The sequence below is a fragment of the Parasteatoda tepidariorum genome, chromosome 12, assembly GCF_982258835.1.
Source record: "Parasteatoda tepidariorum strain Cologne lab strain chromosome 12, Ptep-v5.0, whole genome shotgun sequence".
NCBI classification, from domain to species: domain Eukaryota; kingdom Metazoa; phylum Arthropoda; class Arachnida; order Araneae; family Theridiidae; genus Parasteatoda; species Parasteatoda tepidariorum.
Window position 1 is genome coordinate 3,138,345 of NC_141766.1, and position 27,016 is coordinate 3,165,360.

At 33.1% G+C, this 27,016-nt stretch overlaps 1 protein-coding gene across 5 annotated transcripts in view; it reads right to left on the reverse strand.

Moving 5' to 3' along the window:
• The window catches only part of ACC (acetyl-CoA carboxylase), a 165,717-nt gene that overhangs the window by 130,508 nt on the left and 8,193 nt on the right, over positions 1-27,016 (reverse strand). For 2 of the 5 annotated variants that reach the window (XM_087155609.1, XM_087155613.1), the window contains exons 2-3: positions 17,333-17,450; positions 5,276-5,365 (exon numbers count right to left, since the gene is read on the reverse strand). In XM_087155609.1, coding sequence (XP_087011735.1) covers positions 5,276-5,365; positions 17,333-17,450 — 208 coding nt within the window. Of the gene's footprint in view, positions 1-5,275; positions 5,366-17,332; positions 17,451-24,320; positions 24,499-27,016 lie in introns of those variants that run through there. The other 3 variants (XM_087155611.1, XM_087155612.1, XM_087155610.1) reach the window with 3 other exon arrangements.

The window sequence follows — 27,016 nt, forward strand, 5'->3', positions numbered from 1 at the left end:
TTTCGTATTTTACTCGTATAATTCTCTTTGTGATTAATTATTTTACTCATTTGTACTAAGTATGCCTTTAGACGGATCCGAGGCCACTAACACGCAGATAGCCCATGTGGCGGTCAAACCACCTCCGTTTTGGAAATCGAACCCGACATTATGGTTCAGTAGACTTGAAGCTCAATTTACTTTGGCAAAAATAACATGTGAAACAACAAAATTTAACCACGTGGTCGCAGCTCTCGACGCTGACTTATTAATTTCAGTCAGCGATCTCCTTCTTAACCCTCCAACTGATAGGCCTTATGAGCAATTAAAAAACCGCCTAATCGACTCTCATTCAGAAAGCGAATCCTCTCGAATTCGAACTCTACTGCAAGGGCTGGAGCTAGGCGACCAGCGTCCCTCTCAGTTGCTCGCGCGAATGCGCGCTTTGGCTGGCACGTCTGTAGGCGAGCCTTTATTAAAATCTTTATGGCTCGGCAGGCTTCCAAGCAACTCTCAGTCTATCCTAGCTGCGCTTAATGATGATCTAGGCAAATTGTCTATCGTGGCCGACAAGATACACGAATTTGTAGCCCCACCCTCAATTCATGAAGTGTCGGACGAAGCTTCAAAAACTTCGCAATTGGAAACACAAATAGCGCAATTATCAAAACAAGTACGTGATTTAACCACCATGGTACAAGGCAACACGAACGCAAGTGACAACCGTGAACACAGACATTTTAGAAACCGAAGCCAATCACGTGACCGTCTTCGTCGGTACAAGGAACCTCAACAGGGTTATTGTTTTTATCATACAAATTTCGGCAGAAACTCAAGAAAATGTGTACAACCCTGCTCCTTCCAATCATCGGGAAACTAGATTGGCGATCGCCTGCCGGCCACAAAAGCGACCGCCAACTTCAACGCATTCTCCTGGCCGATCGAAAAACAAATCTTAATTTATTAATCGATACCGGAGCGGACATTTCCGTTTTACCAAAAAGTCATACCACAAATAGAGAAGCTTCCCAGGACTTAGTTCTTTATGCTGCTAACGGTACAGTTATCAAAACATTCGGCACGAAACGTCTTACCTTAGACCTTAATTTGCGCCGCAGTTTCACGTGGTCTTTTGTCATTGCCGACGTGAGGCAACCAATCATCGGTGTAGATTTTTTGAGGCATTTCAATTTACTCGTTGATGCAAAAAACAATAAGTTAATTGATGCAACTACACAACTTTCGTGCGCCGCGATTATCCCCAATGTTCACCCAGAGGTCTCTAATATTTCGGTAACATTGAATAGTTGTCAGTACCAGCAAATTCTTAAAAACTATCCGAAACTTTTTTCGACCGCGGAAACTTTTAACAATCACACTACCGCAAATACTTTTCACCATATAGAAACTACCGGGCCCCCAGTTTTTTCCAAGCCAAGACGTTTGGCCCCAGACACTTTGCGAGCCGCTCGCCAGGAATTCGAACACCTCATGTCCTCAGGCATTATTCGTCCTTCGAAAAGTCCCTGGGCGAGTCCCCTTCACATGGTCAAAAAAGCTAATGGCGAATGGCGGCCATGTGGAGACTATCGTCGGCTAAATTCCGCCACAGTCCCCGACCGCTATCCAATCCCTCATATACATGATTGTACCCAATTATTGCATGGTAAAAACGTATTTTCTACCATTGACCTAGCCAAAGCTTACCACCAGCTCCCGGTTCACCCGCCTCATATTCCCAAAGCCGCAATAACAACGCCATTTGGGTTGTTTGAATTTGTATACATGCCTTTTGGCTTACGTAATGCGGGGCAAACATTTCAAAGATACATCAATGAGGCAATGTCCGACTTAGATTTCTGCGTGCCCTACTTCGACGACTTACTCATAGCTTCCGTTAATGAGGTTGAGCATGTAACCCATTTGAATCAGGTCTGTGCCCGCCTCGAGCAGTATGGTCTGAAAATCAATCCAAACAAGTGTATCTTAGGAAAAACCGCCGTGAAATTCTTAGGTTGTTTAATTACATCAGATGGTGTTAAGCCCCTCCCTGAAAAGGTTACGGCGATTAACGATTTCCCCAAACCTGAAACTCTTTCACAACTTCGTCGTTTTCTGGCTATGCTAAATTTTTACCGTAGATTTCTCCCACACGCTGCAACAACCCAATCGCCTTTAAACAATTTGCTCCGGGACGTAAAAAAGAACGACAAGCGTCCGGTGCCCTGGACTGACTCGCTAATTGCCTCATTTGAGAGATGCAAAAGTGAATTGGCCAACGCAGCAACACTCACTTACCCTATACCCAATCAGCCACTTTCACTTATGGTCGATGCCTCCGATATCGCTATCGGCGCAGCTTTAAATTGCACAGTGGAGAAAAACTTAAAACCATTAGCATTTTTTTCGAGAAAACTGAGCGCAGCAGAGGCAAAATATAGCACATACGACCGTGAACTCCTCGCAATTTATTCAGCGGTAAAACATTTCAGACATCATTTAGAGGGGCAGGATTTTGTGATTTATACAGATCATCGCCCATTAACATTTGCTTTTATTAAAAACTCAGAATCCTGTTCACCAAGACAACTCCGGCAACTCGATTATATTTCACAATTTTGCACCAACATCAAACATATTTCTGGCTCCGATAATGTAGTCGCTGATGCTCTATCTCGCCTGCAATCAGTACAGACTCCATCAGTGGACTTTACTGTCATATCTGAAGCCCAAAAAGCAGATAAAGAATTATCTGATTTGCTTCAAAAAGAGCACCATTCGCTCCAGCTACAATCATGGTCTATTTCGCCAACAGTGAAACTATATTGCGATGTGAACCACAAGTTAATACGCCCATATGTGCCACAACAGCTTCGAAAGACTGTGTTTCAATCTCTACACAATTTAGCTCATCCAGGCATACGAGCCTCCAAAAAACTTCTTCAAACTAGATTTGTGTGGCCTTCTATGGCCAAGGACATTGCGGAATGGACTCGAAATTGTTTATTGTGCCAGCAGTCCAAAATAACAAGGCACACCCACAGTCCTCTACAATCCTTCAACCTACCTTCACAACGGTTTGAACATGTGCACTTGGACCTGGTTGGCCCTTTCCCACCGTCCGATGGCTACGAATACTTGTTGACGTGCAATGACCGCTTCACAAGATGGCCAGAGGCCATCCCTGTTCCTGATATGTCAGCGGAGACCACTGCACGAGCTTTTGTCTCCTTCTGGGTTTCAAGGGTTGTCCCAAAGATCATCACCACCGACCAGGGAAGACAATTTCAGAGCCACCTGTTCTCCACATTGAACAAACTTTTGGGGACCAATATGACACGAACAACTCCATATCACCCATCCTGCAACGGCCTCATCGAGAACTTCCATCGTCCACTCAAGCAGGCCCTCCGATGTCATAAAACCAAATGGACCGACTCTCTACCCGTAGTTCTTCTTGGGTTGAGATCTCCTTTAAAAGCAGACTTATACTGCACGAGTGCAGAACTGGTCTACGGTGCCCCTCTCCGCCTTCCTGGAGAATTCTTCGAGGCCTCCACTACTGACGTGCAGCCTCATGAATTTCTGATGAGGATGCGTGAGACAATGCAGACTTTGAAGCCAAAACCAACGTCTTCACACTCTAAACAGTCCATCTTTGTACACCCATCTTTACCAAAATGCTCTCATGTTTTCATACGAGTCGATGGTGTAAAGAAAGCATTGCAACATCCTTACGACGGTCCATTCAAGGTTTTGAAGCGTAGCGGAAAAACCTTCACCATTGAAATGAAGGGTCGGCAAGCCGTAATTGGCATCGACCGCCTAAAACCTGCATTCCTGGATGATGAGGAGTTGCAGACTACTGCTCCAACCCCGGAGCAGAACGAACCTAGAGCTGCCCAGCATCCGGCTCCAGAGTTGGCTCGACCGGGGATCACGACTCGTTCCGGCCGCCGGGTGCATTTCAACACTCGTTGCTATTGATGTCGGTCTCCTGGACACTTGGGGGGGGGGGGGAGTACTGCGGCGATGCCCTGCTCCTACATTTTCATCTTACCTAATGCGAAAGGGCACTTGCACTTCAACTTGGAGTGACGCATTTAAAAACCAGTTTTCCGCCAGCAACCAGGCTACTCCCATTTTTCCTCGTGCACTAGTACGTGATGCACGGCTCTCCGATAACTTTAATGTCATTCAGTTTTAGCTGTATTTATTTGTGATTTTAATAATGTTCAAATTAAATTTATTCCTTAAGTTTTAGTTGGTAATCTGTTCCTTTTAATGCTTGGAAAAACATGATTTACCACATACTTAAAAACTTAACAGAATAGGAAATGAATTTTTAAGTAGTTTCGGTAATGCGTAAGTTTTTTTTCCTGCAAAATATTGATTTTAATAGCCTTTTTTTTCTTTTTTTTTAATGGCGGGGACTTGGGATGTATTGTACCATTGGCCAGGGGTGTCAGAACTTCTACTCTCTCCTAGTTACCCAGTGGGCACCTGTGGCGAAGCCACGGCGGTGGAGCAGGGCCGCCCACGTCACACAACCACAAACCCGTTTATAGGGCAGGTCACACTCACACAATTACACATAGGAGAAAGGACATAAAACACAGAGAGAAAAAGACATCCATGCCCTGAGCGGGATTCGAACCCGCAACTATCGGCACCGCAGTCAGGCAAGCTAAGTACTCGGCCACCTGGTCGGCTTGATTTTAATAGTAAACTGCAAGGAAAGAAATAGGGGTGCGTGATAGGTTTGTAGTTAACAAAAGACACGTTTTTTTAAGTGAGCAGCAGGATATTTAAAAATAGCGAAAGAACTTGGCTTTTGTTAGGAAGAAATTAACTTAACCGACAGTTGCTCACACGTTGCTTTATAAAAAAAAGGGATTAAAATAGTATAAAGAAAAAATTTTTGTTTTCTGCTTTTCTGTATTTATACTATAAATAAAAATCTCTCCAATTTAATTCTTTTTCGCGTAATATTGCTCACTTAAACGGAAGAAAACTGCATTACACTTAAAAAAAGATTTCGTTGTTATAACGGAAGGATAGTAATTTTTAATTCGTTATAAACATAAAATTTTTATATCTTAATGTAAGCATTTTGATTGGTACTTGATACTTGTAATGGCTGTTTTCCTTAATTATACCTTTATATTGAACTTTTACTGTACATCTCTTTTTTTTCCCTTCAAATCTTTTCAGCAAGATAGTAAAAAAACTAAAACTTCATTAGAAGTTTAAAGAAAAGTTTTGGTGCCTTTGAGAAACAAATAAAAACTCTTACCTTAGAGATGGTTTTGGGAATTGAGTACTGAATGTAAATTCATCTTCACTCCTATCCGTATCTTCAGATACGATAAATTTAATCTTCACGCTAGGAAAATAAATAAATAAAAGTGTTATTAAGAATTTTGTCACAATAACTGCACATTCAGATAGATTTATGTGAAGTAAACAAGGATATTTTTTCACAGGGCGTATTCTCACAGCATGCATTGGCATACGTAGCAGAAAATAACGGACTTTTTGTACAAAAGGAAATAGTAAGTTGACAAAATGTGATCACATATTTACCAAAAACATTCAAATATTTATCCTAAATTAATATATATATATATATATATACATATATATATATATATATATATACCTAAGAGCCATTACATTACTATGACCACCCTGCTAATAACATGTAGGACCACATTTAGCCCTCAAAACTGCTAGCACCCACCGTGGCATTGATTCCACAAGGTGCTGATAGGTAGTCTGAGGTATCTGGTACCAAGGGCTCACCAACTGGTCCTGCAATTCCCTCACATTGCGAGGGGGTAGTGTGGCAGCACGAATTTGGTTTTCAAAGTAGGACCACAAATGCTCTATTGGATTAAGGTCAGGGGAGTTTGGGGGACCAAGACATGACTAGAAAGTCACTGGAATGTTCCTCGAACCAATCCATGACGATTCGACCCTTATGACATGATGCATTATCCTGTTGGTAAACACCATCCCCCGCAGGAAAAACTGCTGCCATGAATGGGTGAACCTGGTCTGCAACTATGTTCAAGTAGCTTAAAGACGTCAGGGATTGTTCTATGAGGATTATGGGTCCTAATGTGCCCCATGAAAACATTGAAAACATGGGCGAGATGGAGGGTGGTCATAATGTAATGGCTCTTATATATATATATATATATATATATATATATATATATATATATATAACGTCGTTGCCGAGTGAAAGGATTAAAACAGGTCTTAGGCAGGGAAGGAGGGTACAAAATTTATTTATTAATTATTAGACAGAGCAGTCATGAAAGTGTACACGAAAAGTTGTGTTTCTTCATTATATGCTAGGGAAAATCTTGCAAAGTAAATCCGTAAAATGTTTCTATTTAGGGAAAGAGGGAAATCTTAGTAATTGTAGTTGGTTTATCAAATAGATCGAGCGTTTCCCACAGAGAGTAAAGGGGAAAATGTCCTGCTTTTAATTAAATGCATACTTGAGCCAAAAATAGATTTAAGAACAGGATGTGGCTTTTAAAAGTGTGAGAAAGTATTTCGATTAGAATAATTAATTAGAATAACATAAAAAGATTAATAGAAGCTTTTTATGTTACTTCCCTCCTCGCCAAAAATGTTTAATTACAATCCTAAAATTTTAGAAATTATCCATTTGCAAAATCTTCCCTTTGGTAAAAGTACAATTAAAATAAAAAGAATCAAATTTGCAATTTTAACAAGATATAAAGTAATATGACTTATAAAAAAATACACATTTGTACACCTGTTAAAAATAATAACATAATTAAACTGTTCGAGGAATAAAAAAAATTGTAGTAGCACTACCAGCAATCTTAAAAGTTTGATTTTCATTTTAAATAGTTTTTCTGACTTCAGTTTTTTCAGTTCCTAGTCTTTTGTTTGAAGATCACAACGAAGTTTTTTCACCATGAGAAGTATTCCTCATAATAACACAATTTAAGTTAACTGTTCAATCATGAGGATAAAAATGTATAAATATTTTTTTTTAAAAAAGTGTAAGCTGAAATGTAAAACACATAATACAAAAAACAGTTTCACAGGAAAAATTTCAATCTGAAATTACACTTCAGTATTGTCTTCATTTCATTTTATTTATTATTTACCTTTCATATTTGTCACTTTAATAGCAAAATATTTGAAAATATTTTGTAAAATTTCCTGAAGTTAGGAATTTATTTCATTATCTTGAATTTGCATAATTCCGTAAACATAATCTTGACAATACGGGCCCACACTATCACAATCCAGATCACAATCAGTCTCAAGAATATTAGAAAATTCAAGATTATTTTTGCTATTTAAATCTTTATTTTTAGTCTATTTTTTGTTTTATTTTTCTTTAAATTCACTTTATTTACATTCTTGTTATTCTCATTTATTTCTTTTATGTCCAAATTTTTCTTTTCTTTCTGTCCTCTATTATTTTTTTTATCTCTTTTCTTTTTCTTTTCTTTCTACTTTCTAAATTTATTTATACTTTTTCCTTATTGGTATTTTTATAGCAATCATTAACCAGAATTTCAGGAAAAATTTGTCCGGACAAACTGCTTTCATAATCAGAAAAGGTGATCAGTCTTCTCAGATTTTACATTACAACCTGTTCTACACGATTAATCACTTATTGAAATCCGAAGCAAGCTTTCAAATTTAATACGGTAGGGATTATTTCAGTTTTTAAAATTTGACTGGCTTAGCTATTTTCCTTATTTTTAATCTGAATTGCAACTTTGGTTAATTTGCAAATTACCTTTTGTTTGTTTTCATTTATATCTTTCTTTTTCTTTTTGGACATATTTTTTCGAAAATATATGTTGGGGTAATATTTAAAGTACTATTTGTGTTGACTTTAAATAGATAGTTTTATTACTCACAATCAGGTATTTGTCATTTTTAATGTTTTTATTTTTATTTTGAAAACATTTTGAGTGTATCCGGATACTATACATTGTAAATTTGTGTTTGGTCACTTTATCTCTCAGCTGGAATTGACTCTCAACAATAAGAAACTTTGTTCGTTTATGGAAATGTCTGAGCTATGAACTAATTACCAACGTTGGACTCAAGCATTAATGTCTGGTTTCACATTTCAATTCAAATTCTAAAAACAAGTATTTTATTCATTTTTCCAAATTATTTGTATTAGTTTTAACATTTCTTGATTTAATTTATAATTTCTACCACACCGCAATTGCATTCAAAATAAAAATATTTTAATGGCATTTTTATCTTAACCCTATAAACACCAGTAAAACAATAAATATGAAAATAATTTTGCGAAATATTTTTTATGTTAATCAAAACAATCAATTTACTGGAAAAAAAAATTTCAAGAAAAAAATTTCAACAGTACATACGATCGATGTATAAAAAGTTATTGTTTCATTTGAAACATCAAAAAATTAAAATCATAATCTATGATTTTTGTTTATTTACATGAGTGTTTTTTTCTTTATTAATCAATAAAAAAATCAAGAAATTGTTTTATGAGAATTGCAAAAAAAATTACCACAAAGGATACGTGAAAAAGTTCGAATTAGTGCAAGAAGATATTTTGAAAACCGCAACATCATAGATGAAAGTGCGTTGAAATTCCATGAACACACTCCAAAAACGAGAGCTGCTAGGGAAAAAATTTGTTTCTTCTTAAAGATGAATTGTAAATTAACACCGATAGTGAAAGAGAAATTGAAGCGGATTCTTTGAGTTCTGAGTAGGAGGGAGGGAATGGCGATCATCGTAACCATTCCGGGGTGTGAGAACAATTATTCATTTTCATTTTTTTGTAGTAATTTTAAAATTTCTACTTCAAAATAAATACATATACCGACTTTTAAAACCATCTATAGAGGGGAATGTAGCGATAAGTATTTTTTCTTGTTTGCTTCTTTTATCTCACTTTCCCATTCTTAAACAAACCAAGCAAATGTTTCCAACCCAGGCCTGTAAGGTGTCAGTGAGATCAATATGCATTTTCTGTCAGAGGGAATGAGTAATTATTCATTATTGGTCAAAGGGGTGGACACTAATATGTGTTGATAAGGCCCTCATTTCAACTCCTTTTTGCTCTCAGTTCAGTTACAAAAATCCCGCAAACAAGTGTCTCAAACTTAACTATGGCGAGCAGTAAACGTAAAACGTTCTCCATTGATGATAAAATGGGCATAATCAGAAAAATTGAAAATGGATGCAATTAAGCTGATATTTGCAGGGAATATAAACTATCCAAGTCTGCAGTTTGTAACATGAAAAAAATTTAGATGGCAGAAAAAAGTTGAGGAAAGCAGATCACATGGATGTAGAAGAAGCATTACTGAAGTGGTTCACCAATCGAATAAGCCGCAATCTTCCAGTATCTGGATAAATGTCGTTGAATTTGCTAAGCGATTTTATGAGATTACTTTTATGTGCTCGAATGGCAGGTTAGACAGGAAGCGGAATAACAGAAATTCAGGAAAAATTATCTGAGAGTCGGGAAGTGTTTTCATATCTGTTGTTGAAAATTGCTCATCAGCTAAAGATTACTAATTATTTTTTTTTGTACGCGAGATGAAGAGTAATGAAAAATAACACATTTTTTGCGACTGCATAATATTTTTCAGCCATTTATTGGAATAATGTGTAATAAAAGTTTGGTTAAATTGCCTGAGTAACGGATATAGTGAACCCTTGAAGGTTCACTATAACGGGGTTTGACTGTATATATATACATATATATATATATACAATTTCTACCAATTATGTTAAAATTTTGTATTTTGTCATTTTAAACCCCTACATTCTGAAAACCAAAAAAAAAGAAAAGAAAAAAATCTGTTAAAAATTTATGTGTTTATTCAGAGAAAGGACGTAATGCGTCTGTTTCTGTAACTGAAATCAGCGGTTCCTAAAGCATATTCTGCGGAACCCATGGGTTCCGTGGAAGGGTTGCAAGAGTTCCGATAATTAGGATATTTTTTAACTAGTAATGTTTTTTTAAACGTAATTATATTTAAGCGCAATCATTAATCAATAAATATATATATATATATATATATATATGTAGGGTAAACCAACCAGTGAAGGAACATTTCATATATATTGATTAAAAATAAGAATTTGAAAGTTTAAGTTTTTCTTTAGATTGATTGCTAACAGTAGATTACTGCCAAATAATAGGAAGTCATCTAGCAATGTTTTGGATTACCTGGTCAGATGGACTTCGCTGGAAAAATTTTTGAATTTGTTATTAACTCTGCAACACCTTGTTTCTTTGAAAAAATTATAAGGTGAGTGTTTGTATTTATAGTTTGAAGTGGAATTAATTGCATGTAATAGCTCTATTTTTTTCACTGTGAAAAAGATAATTCAAAATATAGTTATTGAAGTTACGTTTTATTTTTTTTAAGCATCATAGCATAATAAAGTACTGAGATAAGGGGGTGTCTAGCTTATTCACAGGATCACCAAACGATGAAAAACCAGTGAAGGAACAAGTGTTCCTTTACTAGGTTTTTTTTTAAGTTAATGAAAATAAAAGATAAACTTTAATTTTCTTGTACCTTTAGTGATGCTCTGCATCAAAAGTATGTTAAAAATACGAAAAACAACTTTTAACCAGTGAGGGTACAGACATGTTCCTTTACTGGGCATAGATTTCCCAGTGAGTGAACAGTATGTGTTAATATGTTGACACTTTAATTTTCAATTCATGATTATAAAAAAAAAGTTAACATTTTCCAAGTATTTCTATGTTACAATTTCAAGAATAGGCTTGTTTTTAAATCTTTGTATGACTTATAAATTCATAAAGAGCATTAAAAAATAACCAAAATTAAGTGTTCCTTTACTGGGTGTTCATTCACTGGTAAGAGCTGTTCCTTCACTTGGTCTTCTTATTACTTGTTATTTGAACCTCCAAAACTTTAAAACAATATTTTGTAAGTTCTCTACAATTTTTTTACATAATTTGTAATTAGTAACAAATATGTTGACACTGTCATTTAACTAAAATTACGAATTTTTAAATTAATATGATTTTTTAAATGGCAAGCGAAGCTAAGTGTTCCTTCACTGGTTAGTTTACCCTATATATATTTATAAACTGCTGTTTGTAGAAAATGCAACACCATGAAGGAATCATCAGAATCAAATGAAATTCGCAGCAAATGTCAATTATAGGATATTATGCAAATTAATAAAGTTTCAGAGCCATCGCGCGTGCGTGGCGCGCGCAGCGCCCTCTGAATTGATGCTGAAAGCGTATAAATAAAGTGCTGTAGCGGGACGTTGAAAATAGTCTATGATTATTTGTTAGTGGCAAACGTTTAGTGAGACCTGAGTATGCCTCCACGACGGAAGAATAAGAAATTCAAGCAACTTACGGAGTTTGAACGAGGGAGGATAATCGGCCTTCGAGAAGGAAGATTTTCCTATCGCGCAATAGCAGCTCGTATGCAGCGGAACAGTTCCACAGTGATGCGAGTTTGGAAGCAGTGGACCGACGAGCACCGAACAACTCGAAAAACAGGCACTGGACGACAGAAGGTGACGTCAGAGCGCGATGATCGACACCTGCTCCGCATGGCGGTGAATGATCGCACAGCTTCCTCCAGGCAGCTGGCAGCACATTGGTCTACTGCTACAGGTGTACAATTGTCGGCTTCGTCAATTCGTCGTCGTCTGCTGCGCCGTGGATTGCGTGCAAGGGTGCCATTATACAGGATTCCCCTCACGGCGGATCATCGACGGCTGCGTCGGCAGTGGGCTCTTGAGCACAGAGACTGGCGAGCTGATTGGCACCAAGTTGTCTTTTCAGATGAATCACGCTTCAATTTGTGGACCCATGATGGCCGTGTTCGTGTTAGACGTTATGCCGGTCAACGCTGCCTTCCTGAGTGTATTATTGAACGACATAGTGGTCGAACACCCGGAGTTATGGTCTGGGGTGCGATTTCGTATCATGGACGATCCAATTTGATACGAATTGAGGGTAATCTCAATAGCAACAGATACGTCCGTGAAGTGCTACAGCCCGAAGTCGTTCCTTTCCTTCAAGGCATCCCTGGAGCTATCTTTCAGCAGGATAATGCACGCCCACATGTTGCGCGGACTGTTAGAGACTTCTGTTCAGCACAACGCATGCAACTTCTTCCTTGGCCTGCTTATTCGCCGGATATGTCGCCTATTGAGCACGTGTGGGATATGGTTGGTCGGCGTCTCACTCGTGATCCGCGTCCTGCAGTTTCCAAAGACGAACTTTGGTTGCGCATACAAGCGATATGGAATTCTCTTCCTCAAGCAGATATTCAACATCTGTTTGACTCCATGCCACGTCGTATAGCAGCACTTATTGCAGCGCGTGGTGGCTGCACCAAATACTGATTTCGGACGCTTAATTTGTTTCTTTTGTTTTGAAAATTTCATCATTTATTTGTATCAGTACAAGTCGTTTCTGCATTAAATTTCATTTGATTCTGATGATTCTTTCATGGTGTTGCATTTTCTACAAACAGCAGTTTATATATATATATATATTTAAGAAAATCTGAAAAATAAAATAACGGTATTATTAAATAAGTAATAGACTAATGATTGCGCTTAAATATAATTACGTTTAAAAAAAAAACATTACTAGTTAAAAAATATCCTAATTATCGGAACTCTTGCAACCCTTCCACGGAACCCATGGGTTCCGCAGAATATGCTTTAGGAACCGCTGATTTCAGTTACAGAAACAGACGCATTACGTCCTTTCTCTGAATAAACACATAAATTTTTAACAGATTTTTTTTTTTTTTTTTTGGTTTTCAGAATGTAGGGGTTTAAAATGACAAAATACAAAATTTTAACATAATTGGTAGAAATTGTAGAGGAATCAAATTTTAAGTATATTACTTTCTTTAAACTTAATAACTTAGAAATTATTAAACCGATTTCGTTCAAATTTCATATTTTCATACTTAAAAATGCATTATTTTAAATTATGTAAAGTTTGTTTTCCATACTATTATAAATTTTTCAACGATTATTCAGTAAAAAAAAAAAATAATAATTTTGAAAAATTATTTTTTGAGTGGAATTTTTTCTTTGGATAAATGAATTTTGCAGTTGTGTGCAAAAAAAATTGCAATTCGCTTAAAAAGTCCACGAGATATGGCGAAATACGCAAATAATAAAATTATTATTAGCAAGTCCAAGCTTTTAACCATCCTCCTAAACAAACTACTGGAACATTTTCCAGTTTGTGGTTACCCTGCCCCCATATTTAGAGTGTCAAGAGACCGCATGACCGCACCTGTTAAGAAAAAAAAAGCATGTTAATTCAAAGAAAGTACGATTTTGTGTCTGATTTTATAATTTAAAATATCGTCTGCTCTAATTAATTAGCATGTTTGAGGTCAGGCCTTCAAACCATTAAGATTGAGTCTTGATTCGTGAAAATCTTCGGGAATTATTAGAGCAAAAGTTATTCAAGATGTTCCGCTTTTTATTTTGCGTACGGTACACTCAATAGCTTTTCAGAATGACGATTACTTTTGAGGTATGAATAAGATCAATATTTTTTTAAGTATGAATTTAGAATTCTATAAATATAAACTTTTACGATACATTTTTTTTCTCTAAGTTTTTTTTCTCCCATTGTTTCAGGGGCATCTAATGAAAAAGTTAACTTAAGGCATCCACAAATTTGTGCACAAATTGTGTAGCAAAAGAAAAAAAAAACTTACTGGGTATGGAAAACTATTATAATTCAAGAGAAGTAATTTTATTTATTTTCCCATCTGTTAACATTTTGCCATCTATCAGCTATTAAGAACGAAAGCATATTAAGCAACTTAAAGTAACCTAGTTAGCAACAATTAATTCTCTTAAACAATGACATGAATGAAGGTCGAATTGCGAAGCTATTTTTTCGGCCTAATGAGTTTCCTCAGAACTATCTTTATATGATAGTCCAGCTTGTATAATTGCAATAGGTCAGTTCTAAAGGAGTATAACACAGATCTAAATTTTAATCTTTGGCAACAATTTAGTTTAAATTTAATGCACAGTAAGTTAAAATTTAATTCCCAGTAAATTTGAAGAGTAACTTCATAATTTTATCTACAGAGATTAATTAACTAATTGTGCAATAAAAAATTGAGGTTCCTGTTTAAGATTTTCAAGTTGCTCTGACTTTCAATTAAGACTATCCGATTTTCGATTTCTATTCAAAATATAAAATAAATAATATATATATATATATATATATATATATATATATAAAATAAATAATATATATATATATATATATATATATATATATATATATATATATATATATATATATATATATATATATATATAAAATAAATAATATATATATATATATATATATATATATATATATATATATATATTGCTGAAGTTTAACATGTTAAAACAAAACAAAAAATTTGCATTTCCCGTTTCCATACTTTTCGGTTACCCTTCATATATATACTGAATATGCACAAATATGAATCGCTTTATGGGGTCTAAATAGTTTTTCCTAACAGGATTTTTTATTTCTTTTTTAAATATACGTTATGACTTGTATTTTTTAAAAGCAATTTGACACCAATTATAAGATAATGCTCAAAAAACTTCCGAAAACTACTAAAATCCACTCGCTGAAAGCAGATGTAACACACACATTTTCTAAATTGAAATCTTCCGCAAACTCAAGGAATTTGTTTTAAGTTATTTGTTCAAAGTTTTGTCTTTAAATCTGTTTTTCTCAATTCACATTTTATCACCTGGTGCACAAGATTACTCGTCTTCTAATAAACCTGTGAAGTTAAAGCGTGGTAACTAGTTTGAGCATAGAACATAGCTTAAATTTGTACTAGCACTTGAATATAGGTGAATATTTGATATTTTTTGAGGGTCAAAAAAAAATTTTTTTAAATAAAAATCCAAAAATGAAGGTTTTCTTAATTTTAAAAATACTTTTATTTTACAATTTATTCGATGTAGAATGGTTTTAAAAAGAGTCTATTTGATCTCCTATTAAAAGTTGTTGCGAGTCATTAGTATTATTTCTTAAGATTTTTATCTTACTCGTAAGAAGCCTAGCATTTTTTTTTTCCTTTCAACTTTTAGTTCTACAGAAAATTAAATTATAAAAGTTCTTTGCATTATTTCACAAAAGTATTTGAATTAAAATAATATCTGGGGTTAAGTTAAGCAACAGTAAAAAATTCAGAATCCTAAGTTAAATTCTAGATAAGTTAGATGAGTAATTTTAGATGATTACCTGGCGCATTATCACTGCATGCGATTCGCATATGCGATCGCATGCAGTGATAATGCGCCAATGTCACGTAAATGCGATTCACGCTTGCGCAAGCAGTTGATCTTACATGTATAGTTCGTTCACCAGGAGTTGGCACTTGGATCCGCCTTCATCTCATGGTATCGGATGATACTATTTCGCTATTTTGGGGAGAAGGATGTGAACAAGGCTGCTATTTGGCGATCGTATGACAAAAATATTTATTTCGCAATCTTCATGAGCATATTTTGAACATGCGCATTTTATTTTATAAACATGTTGATATTTCTCTCTTTTTATTGAATAGTTTGTTCTTCTTGAGATATTTTGCTGGGAAAAAGTTTTTAAATATAAATTAGCTAGAATAACGAAAGGTATAATAGCTGATGATAAAGCGAAGTAAGTGACTGAAAAAGAATTCACTGTTTGTGTTTGGCCATCACCTTCTACATCAGAAAGCCTTCACAAGGTTTCTTATAAGTAGTCTGAGCAGACTATTTAAAAAGTGAACAGTTTGGGCGCATGAAACCAAATTCTATTTTAAAAGTGACTAAGAGGAATTTATCATATATATTTGAGAATTGAATCTGTAGTGGTAGACAAGTAAATAAGACAAACTAATCATATTCAAAAATTAAAAAAAATTTTAGACATATATTTGCTACCACTTTCTTATTTCTACTAGATTTTCTATTAAAGGGCTCTTTCGTAAATTGGTTTGCCTTCATAGTGGTCTGATCGGACTCCCTATAAAAAACCGTGTGGAGGCTTTGCGCGCATTAGAGATTATCTCGATTTAAAGCTGGGAAATGTTTTTCCTCTTACTCCCCCGCGCTGAAATGAACTCTGCGTCCGAGGAGGTGGAGCCAAGTGCCAACTCCTGGTGAACGAACTATAGTTTCCAAAGATAAACTTATGCGTCTAGGGCAACTGGAAACTTATCAGTTAATTTTGAGCGAAACCATATTTCTGCAGCTGTCTTCATTGAATTTTAAATAAATTTTGCCATTTGTAATACATAGAATTTGGTGGATTTTAGAAGTAAGGAAAGATCATTTAAAACTAGTCATGAATACGAAAATAATTGGTGATATTTGCTGTATATTTGACAATTGCTAAGTTTTATTTAAAAGATGTTAAATCATTTTCAACAAATGTTTATTTTGTCAAGTCATAAGAATGTTATAGGTCTCAAGTTAATGTAGAAACGTTTTCAAATTCAGATTAATGAAGTGGAACAAAAATAATAAAACTGAAGGAAGTTCATTTTTTAGAAACCGTCGTGTTTTGTGTGATAAACAAACCGATTTTTTTTTTTTTGTGATTTTATTTTAACTTTGCCTTTAATTGATCTTGATAATGATTTGTCAGTTTTTTAATAACGTTTTTCTTCTTCATTTGATTTTTCATCATAAATGTGCAGGCTTTTATGTTTTCATATTTGTTAAAAATTCTAAAAATATATATAATTAGTGATAATTACGGAGCATCTAGCTCATATTTTCTATCTTTATAATATTTACTATAAAAATATTCATGGTCATATTAATTTTTGTGGTCGTAAGAATTGCTTTTAAATTACCATATTGAAAAAGATATTAAAAATTTTTAATTTTATATTTTTAAATTTTTTTTTTGGCTGAAATGTTTGAAAAATGTAAATATTTATATACAGAGTGATAATTACGGAGCTCATATTTTCTACCTACATACTATAATATTTACCATAAAACCATTCATGATGATACTAATTTTTGTGATCGTAAGAGTTGTTTTTAAGTCATCATACTGAAAAAGATAATATTACAAATTTTACGTTTTATATTTTTTAATTTTTTATGTTGAAATGTTTGACAAAATATCTAAAAATATATTTAAAAAAATGATAATTACGGAGCATCTAGCTCATATCTTCTATTTTAATAATATTTATTAAGAAATCTTGATGATGCTAATTTTGAGGTCATATTAAATTTATCTAATTTGAAAAGATAATATAAAAAATGTTTAACACTCAATCAATACCTTGCTTCATTACTATTTAGTTCGCCATTTTGTAGAGAATTTTCTGTCATTTTATACGAAGTTTCCTCGTCTATATCTGAAACAAATGTTTCTCCGTTCATCTTGGGTGACTGAACTTCTGAAATAAATAAATTGATTATTACACTAATAATAATTACAACACATAATACTAACATACTGATTATAGTTAAAATTAATAATAACACTGGTCAGGTACGAAACGTTTTACAGGTTTATGCATTCAGAAACTTAACTAAAAAAAATGATAGCATGAATAACATAGACACTTTGCGGGGGCAATTTATGACGGGGAAGAAACTAAATGACATAATAGTCACAATAGTTTCCTAAATTTTGCACAAAAGAAAAAAAAATCTTTTATGTACCCGCAAAAGATTATTTTTACCTCTTTCTTGTTTTTAACTTTAAGGAATTTAAATTGGTGATAATTTGCGAAACTTTTCTTTATTTGTCTGAAATATTAAGGAAGAGATTTTTAATTATTAAGACGGATATCCCCACCGTCCATCGCGTCAATGACGCCTATGAATGAAAGCATACATAAAAACAAAAAGTATAAATATTACGTGAAATACACACAGTACGCAGGGAAAAAAATGGTATACCCTGAATAAGTTTGATCCAATAATCAGATTTTCGAGTACTAGAATAAACGACTTTTTCAAAATTCGATTTCTCAGGTACTATTGGACCCATTCCGATCAAATTTTGTAATTTGACTTATTAAACTATATTCTTTAAAATGATGTAAAAATTTTTAAATCTTACCATTTAAAATTTTTTCGACTAAAATAATAGTAAATTATTATTAAAATTTATTTCAAAAAGTAAAAGTGATTTAATTCGCTTAAGAAATCGATTCTCGAGATGTGGGGAAATACGCTGAAAGTAAAATTAAGATTATGGAAACCTATTTTCCAACCGCTCTCCTGTTAAAATTATGGAACCATATTTCCCAGCTTGCGGCTACTCCACATATTTTGAAGGTCAGAGACCTAAATTAGTCGAAAAAAATCTATGTTTATTCGGATAAAGTACGTTTTGGTGTCCGATTTCGTAGCTTAAAATAGCGTCTGCATTTTAAATAATTAGTATATTTAAAATAGGCTGTCGAAACATAGAGATCGAGTCTTAGTATGTGAAAATCCGATCATTAGATCAAAAGTTATTTAGGTATTCTTTTTTTTTTTTTTTTTTTGTGCACTGCAGATAAAAAACATACATGAAAAAACACTTAAATACAGGAATTGTTTCGACTATTAAATATTTGAAAATGTACTTTTCCAAGAAAAACACACGTAAAAGACCTTTTGTATGAATATGACTAGCTCCCCCCCCCCTTCCGCTTCTTTAAAAAAATCAAACGTTAGTACTGTAATCTAAAAGATATCACCATGAATAACGTTTATTCTAATCATGGGACTTTCATGTACTTCTAAGTAAGACCTCCATTAATTAGTGTTAACCTCTATTTCAAATGTAAGTTTAAAGGTAGACCTCTATTAATTAGTGCTAACAATTGATTGAGTGATGTAAAAACATACCTTATTTTGACAGATTGTTAGCCACTAAAATCGGGGAGTATATGGTCCCAATAGCTTAAGAGGACGCTATACAGCAGGAAAAAATTTTCATCGCAAATTTTCTTTCATCTCCATAACTGATTCAAAATTTAAAGTTAATTCAGACAAACCTAGAGTAAGTCATTAAGTTTCAATTGTTAAATTTTTTTTCTTCTAAATATCAAAATGCAAACAAACTATTGGAAAAGAGTTTCTGCGTAATCCTAAATTATCTTATTTTGATATTTTAAAAATTTCTTACCAATATTTGAAACTTTATGCCTTAGTCTAGATTTGTCTGAATTCACTTTTTCTTTACTTTAAATTAAGTTATTGATGTGAATTCCCCCCGTGGTATGGCGTCCTCTTAATGTTCGTTTTACTTATTGAGTATAACTTGCATAACATTTTTTTTACGTGATCAAGAGACAAAAATTGGTACAACTTCATCACTTAAAAAAATAATCTTTTAACGTTTCTGTTTGTATGTCAAGTGATTATCTATGCAAAAATACAAATAAAGTAGATTTACCCTCGTAGGTTGGAGTTTTTAGTCACGATGAAAAATCATAGGAAAGGTAAGAAATTCGAATCAAGTAATTGTTTGAAAAGTTTTGGGGGTTCTGAATGCCTTATTGTTTCAGTCGAGATGATTTTGTTTCATTTCCAAAATGTTACCAAAAAATAAAAGAAAAACAACCTCTAATAGAAAAAATTTTATGATCATGTTTAAAAAGTAATTTAGTTTCTTCCCAACAGAAGATTTAATTTTTATATATTTAGACAGCAGATACAGCAAGGCTTGCTTGCAAAAAAGTTCGATTGCAGTAGTTTTTGGTTTGTGTTTGAGGCCTTTGCAAATATGTAAAGTGAAAAGCAGAATTTCTCCTATCGAAAAGATTAATAATTATAATTATATGATGTGTATGGATGGGGTTTTCTACACTAGGGAACGGTGCCACTATACTTCCGGGTTACTCTTTCCGTTGTATTTTAAAGCCATTTGGCTCACATTGTTTTGAGATTCTTGCAAACGTGGTATTTGCTTGTGTTTACAATGCCGACAATGGTTTACAATGCTATTGGTGCTGACACTAAAGTAAGATGGTGCACAGCTTGCATACAAGAACAAACAGTAATAAACAAATGGAAAAAGGTCAAATCAGGACTGCCGAGTTATTCAAAATCTAGCAACCATGTCACCTTTTTTAACAATATATCTATAAATAACTAAAACAAATTTTCACTTCAAATTCACCATAATTACTTAATAATATTAATATCTTAAGAAATACGGAAGATTTGAGATCAGAAATTTTCTAATTTACTACTTTTATTGAAAACAAAATTATCCGTTTGGAAATATCGTCTCGCAAAATAAGCTGTAGAAAGCAGTTGCAAACTTTTTAACCGAAGCAGGTATTGAGCTTGAAATTGTTTACATTTATATTGAAAACACTATCCATGGAAAAGATGCAGTGCTAAAACTGTTTTGATGCACGAAGATGCGCCATCTGATGAACACTACATACTGACATTAATTGATGTAAACCGGTGAATCATGAGATTACTAAGACATTAAATTTATCGAATTCGAGTGTTCATGCCCTTAGAAAAATTTAAGGTATATTTGAAGTTGATTTGAGGTATTGAGGTTGTTTTGAGGTATATTTAAGGTTGCTGAGAAAACAGCAAACAAATTATATTTCGTAAAGGTAGTAATTAAGGTGTACGAGGCTTTTTTATATACACTTCAGCTTATTTTGAGGTTGTTTAAAATTCACTTCAAATCAATCAGACTGATAAGGTAGATTCTATGATACACCAGGTTGTTTTTCTTACACTTGTAACTAAAGAGGTATTTATGAGGTATAAAAAAATTAACCTTACTTCAACTAACGATAGTGAGGTACTTATGAGGTATAAAAAAATATACCTTTTTCAACAAAAGAAAGTGAGGTATTTATTGAGGCGTATGAAGTCATTTTATTTATACCTAAGCTTATTTTGAGGTTGTTTTAAATTCACTTCATATCAACCAGACTGATGAGGTGATTTCTAAGGTATACGAGGTTGTTATTAAGAGGTATTTATGAGGTATAAAAAATTTACCTTATTTCAACTAACGAGAGTGAGGTATAAAAAAATATACCTTATTTCAACTAAAGAGAATGAGGTATTTATTGAGGTGTATGAAGTCATTTTATTTATACCTAAGCTTGTTTTAAGGTTGTTTAAAGTACACTTCATATTAACTAGCTCACTTCCTAGACTTCCGTGCGAGCCGGCAAATGGCGTGTGTGTTGACAATCGAAAGTCTGTTCGAAATTCGGTAGGTGTGCTTGACATTTATTAATTTAGTTTGATCACTTTTATTCAAATATGTTTCAATTTTCAAACTTAAATTTTATTATTTTTGTTTTAAAGACGCGTCCTGATCTTAAATAATTTAAGTTGGAGGATAATTTTAGAGGCTATTGTTGTAGGCTTAGCAATAAGAGAGAACAATCGAAATATTTCTCGTCGCTGTTTAGGGTAACGTTACTGGTGAATCGTTACAGCAGGTTACGCACAGTATATTTTATTGTTTGTTATTTGTTCAAATATAATTATTCTTTTTATTTTGCTTAAATGTACGTGTTTTAACGCAGTAGTATGCAAGCTGATTAATTGAGTAAAATGTTCATAATTTCTCTTATAAATAAATCATTGAAAATTGAAAGATTAGAAATAATTTTTTACCGTGGAATTAGTTCCGCTTGAATTCATATAAAAATGAATTTAAAATCTATCTCTTGATTGTGTCTTTTCTTTATATTTAATATTATTTTATAGGGTTTCCATTTGCCCCTTCCAGTGTTCATAACCCTCTTTTTAAGGGCCAATGAGTTAACCCAGGAACCCACATACAACTGCACGCCCTTGAGGACACTATAACTTTATATCCGTTAATATTATTTTTTCTTCTAGCTTCAGGGTCTGGCATAGCAAGGTGGTCAGCGTGTAATACTGACCTTCAACCATTATGCCACTGGTCATGAAATTGTGGTGCCTCAAACTCCATGAACCCCTTGGCCTACAACGGGCTGTTACGGTTTGCGAGAATGTTTAACTTACTATTATTTTTATAATTCATCGGTTAAGGAATTGAATTAAATTCTTCAATGAATAATTATTGGGCTCAAACAAAATATTTTATAAACATTAATACTAATCTAATTTTCAAAGAAACTAAATAATGAAGTTTTAGGGCATAGTAAAGAGGACCACCACTAAAATTTAATTGTTCTTGACATTTACGAGAACAAATTACGAATATTTTGTTAAAAATTATTCCATTTCATATCATAGAAGAATTTAAATATTTATGCGTCGAAAAATGTAAAAGAAATTTAAAATATGGATTTAGATATTTATAATGGGGCCGGGATAGCCTGGTTGGCAGGGCGCTGGACCCACGTTCGTGAGAACGGGAGTTCAAATCCAGCCGGTCTAAGACTCCCCGTGTAGTAAATGTTGACTGGAGCACGTTAAATCTGTCAGGTCTCAAAGTCCTCTTTGTTCCCATAACAAATTATACCTCTGGGAGTACTGAATAGGAGATTGATCATTCTCTGGTTCAGGTCAAAATTATGTTCTGTGGATGGATGAAGGAATACATGTCTGAATAGGTCCGCCCTATAAATGGATGTGGCAGAAGTCGAATTCAGGGACATAGATTGCGCCACTGGAAAACAAGAACAATCGCACCCCTTGTCTTAACGACAATAATAACATATATTTATAATTACATATTTTTCTAAACTTTTTTTTTTAAATAAAAAGAAAAGTAAAGATTTGTGTTTTCTTTCTATCAGTGCAGTGGCATACTCCTCCGTCTTGAAATGAGAATTACTAGAAGGGAGAAATTACCCGATTTCACAACAAAAAAAAGAAAAATATTGGAAAAGCTTACTATCTTTATAAATATTCAAACCCACATTTTACGTAAATTTAATGGGTAATTTATCTACTGTATTTACCGACAAAATATTATCAATGTTTATTTAAAAAAACTTTTGATTGTTCTCTTTATTTAACCCCCTTCAAATTAAATTAGTTTTAAAATCATATTTAATTCCTCTTAAGATATTTTTCTTGGGCTGATTATTTATGTGCTAAAAAATTTTATTACGTAACCAAATGATTGCCTGAGTAACTGATTCAAAATTATAGATCGAATTCTTGTTGCCTTTGAATGCATGCCCGGAAATAGACTCTCACAAGGGGAGTCCAATAAAGTCATATTTTGCTTTTATATGTTATAAATTTTTTATTTTAGAATCGGCTCGTGTTATTACGAAACTACTCTTATTGATAAACTAGATGGAAAGGTAATATACTTAAATTCAGAATAAAAATTGTCTATGCATCGATTTGGAGAAAGATGGAGGGATAGATATTAATTTTGCTGATTAGGAGAAGGAAATTATTTAATATTAAATTAACAAATTATGGAATACTAAAACTCACTTTTTTTTTCATCATTTGAGTTTATACCTCATAACGTTTAGAGAACTTGTTATCGATGATTTTTATTTTATGTTTAAAAATTGAAATCTTATTAAAAATGTAAATTGTTTGTGTTAAAATTGTTGGTCTGAAAGCATCAATGATGTTATAGATTTTTCTTTTTTGTGAGAAAATTTCTGATCTACACATATAAATATATTTTTGCAAATAAAAGAGGAAGAAAAAAAGCATTTTTTGAATAGTTTAATTAATTTTTAGGTTGCACCCCCCCCCCTGAGAAAATTTCTACGGGAGACCTTGTGTTTGGGGCTCCCTTACTTCCCCTCTCTGCACGCCACTGCTCCATGGATTATTCATTTTTTTTTCAGGGACATCTATGAGAAATTTATTCTACAGGGCCCCATATTTTGATTGTAAATAACGCCCATCATATTTGGGTAGTTTAAGGACGTAAAGTTAGAAAGCACGTTGTTTGTTTGATTCTGTAAAATAACTGGTATATGGTTAACGATACTCAAGAAGCCATCATGACTGTAGAAAATGTTATTTCATAAAAAGTCCCGTTTTTTTCCTTATTATTATTTCCGTTTAAAAAAAATTGTTATTTTCTTTTGCTAGTAATATAGAAATGTTTTAAGAATGTCTAGAAATGTTTTTTTTTCTTCGAAACATTAACTTAATGAAACCTAAAACTACAATTTTAAAGAATGTTTCTTAAAGAATTTCGTTCAAAATGTTTAAGTAGTAGTAAAAACGAAATACAGAAAGCGTGACAACTTCGATTCAAAACAAATACCAAGACAGACGAGAGGTGGCGCTGATTTTGCATCCTGAAAAACCACCTGATTCTCAGAAATTGGAATGATTTAGAATATGGATAAATATTTTCTTACCTTGTTTATTATTTGAGGCCCCCAGTATCCTACGATATTTTTAAATCCTTTGGAAACCAAAATAATTCAGTCTCAACGAAAGAACACTCGACTAAATCTCCACGTTATCATGAAAAACAAGAAGATGAAAACCCATCCGCAGCTTTCTACACTTTCCTCTGACGTCACATTTCTTTTTCTTATGACGTTTAATTTCTTTCATTAATTTCCTTTTAGGAAAAAAAAACTCATTGACATCAGAAGGTGATAAAGGAAGAAGTTTTGCATTCACTTCTTGTTTTGTTACAGTGAATGGAAATATGACAAGTCGTGTTTTGTTGCAAGTTAATTCCACCGGGAAAATATTTTCAATAAAACTAATGTATTGTCAGTGCCATACAAATGAGGTCACTATAGCAGGATGCAGTGGCGTGAAGATAGGAGGACCAAGGGGGCAACTGCCCCCAGGCATCCAATCGACGACTCTAAAATTATAAATCTATCACTACTATATTTTTAAGAAATGAAACTTTTTTAATTAATAAATATTTGGCACCAGGAAAAATATTGTATGAAGAAAATATTATAATATACGTTATCTTCACATTTCGGAAAACAACTTAATATTTTATTGACAATAACTAATCTTTAACATAGAATATTTTCCACTTACATGGACATAAAAGATGCTTTATGATTATATATATCCCCCCCCCCTTTTATTAGTTAAATAGTGTTTATTATTATCGTTATTGTCCATAATTGCGCTTCTCTTTCTGAGGTATCCAGTGGGGAGCAGAGGTATTTGGATGACTGGGGAGAACTCCCCGAAAAGAGGAGTGCAATCATTACAGTGGTAAAAAAGCCACCTTTTTAAAAAAAGAGAAACTTAAATTCATGTTTTTATCTATGTTGTGTAAATAAAATTATTCACCGATCAGAATTATATTACTCGTAACAAAATATTCCTTATTTTTTTCTTTATTTGGAAAAAATATTTACATTTTATAATGACAAATAATATATTAAAGAAAAACTTCATTTGAAAATCATACTTTATTCTTTATGAAATATTTTATTGGAGCCAAATATTTATCTGTTTTTATTTCACAGCAAAACAATAATAAAAGTGTCGTCGATTGGATGCCCCTTTTACTTGGATACCTTCCCCTCTCTGCACGCCACTGGGGAAAGGAGTTTGTCTTGGGCATTTACAATCCTCAGCAATTAGGATTTTTTTTGTAATTAATACAATCCTAGGTTAGGATTATAAGATAGTGATGGATAAAGTAGAGCCCCATTATTGAAAAATAAATAAATAATATAATATTAATTTTACGTATATTAAATTGGACCAATATTTTATTAATTAAATTTAGCATTAGTTATACTTGGAAAATCTGCGAACTCTACAAAAAAGATAAAATTAAAAAAAATTTACATTTTATTTGTCATTAAAATTTTCCAAATAGCGTATGCTGTTAAATTGAATAAAATAGAAATTTCTAAGAAATAAAATAAGTTTTTTCTTTATCAAATATTGCTGAAATTTTCTGTAATATGATGTTTAACACGACAATTCAAACGAATATTACGTAGATGACGAATATTTTTATTTTTATTTTATAACCGTCGTTGAACAGTCGACCTAATTTTGAGCTTACGACTTCCAATATTCAACTCCGTAGCCTTGTAATTTTTAACTCGATCTAGAAGACAAGGGGACTCCTGGATCAAGCATTGGGATAAATTTGCCTTTGGGGAGGACTTTTTTATGGAACTAACTAGCATTGCTTTACATGGAGAGGAAAATCACGAAATCCTCCAATGGTTAGCTTGGAGGCCAGGAGACTCTAACTTATGATCCGTCTACCACTGAGGATATTTAACGTCTACACTGTGGTCGGTGCGAGGCGGGTGCGGAAGGGAGGCGAGCACTCTATCCCCTCAGCCACCATGGCTTAAATAAAGAATAGATGAAAATAATAGGCTGAAAGTGATAAAATATATTTGGGACATTCCTTTAATAAAGAAAAGCTTTTTTTTCAATGTTTTTGAGAGTCACCTTCCCTTTGTTTCAAAGTGTCCCACTTAACCTATCCGCTTGTCACGTATGTTACACAATATTAAATAGTTACACTATATTAATACTTGCATTAAGGACACACTATAATAATATTTGCATTTCAAAAACCGATTACTGTGTCATCGATTATAATTAAAATTTTATTTTTAAATTTATCTCTGTGTTTTAAGATCATTTGAGAGCAAAACGGTAATAATGTGTACTTAATTTGATTTTAAAAAAATAAGAAATAAAAAATAACAAGTTATTTAATCTTCTGAATTTTAGATTTTTTCTAATCCAAAATATTCAATGTTAAACTTCTTGTCACCCCTCTCTAAATTTTATCTATATCTCTCATAATTTTAAGTGACACATTCAACGTAACATCATTTGAAAACGGCCCCTTTGCTACTTTTCAGTTTCTACATGCCGTTCAATTTTATCAAAGAATTCAAACTGTTAATATAAATATGTACAATAATTACTTTCCCCTCAACCACCATATATATATATATATATATATATATATATATATATATATATATATATATATATATATATATATATATATATATATATATATATATATATATATATATATATATATATATATATATATATATATATATATATATATATATATATATAT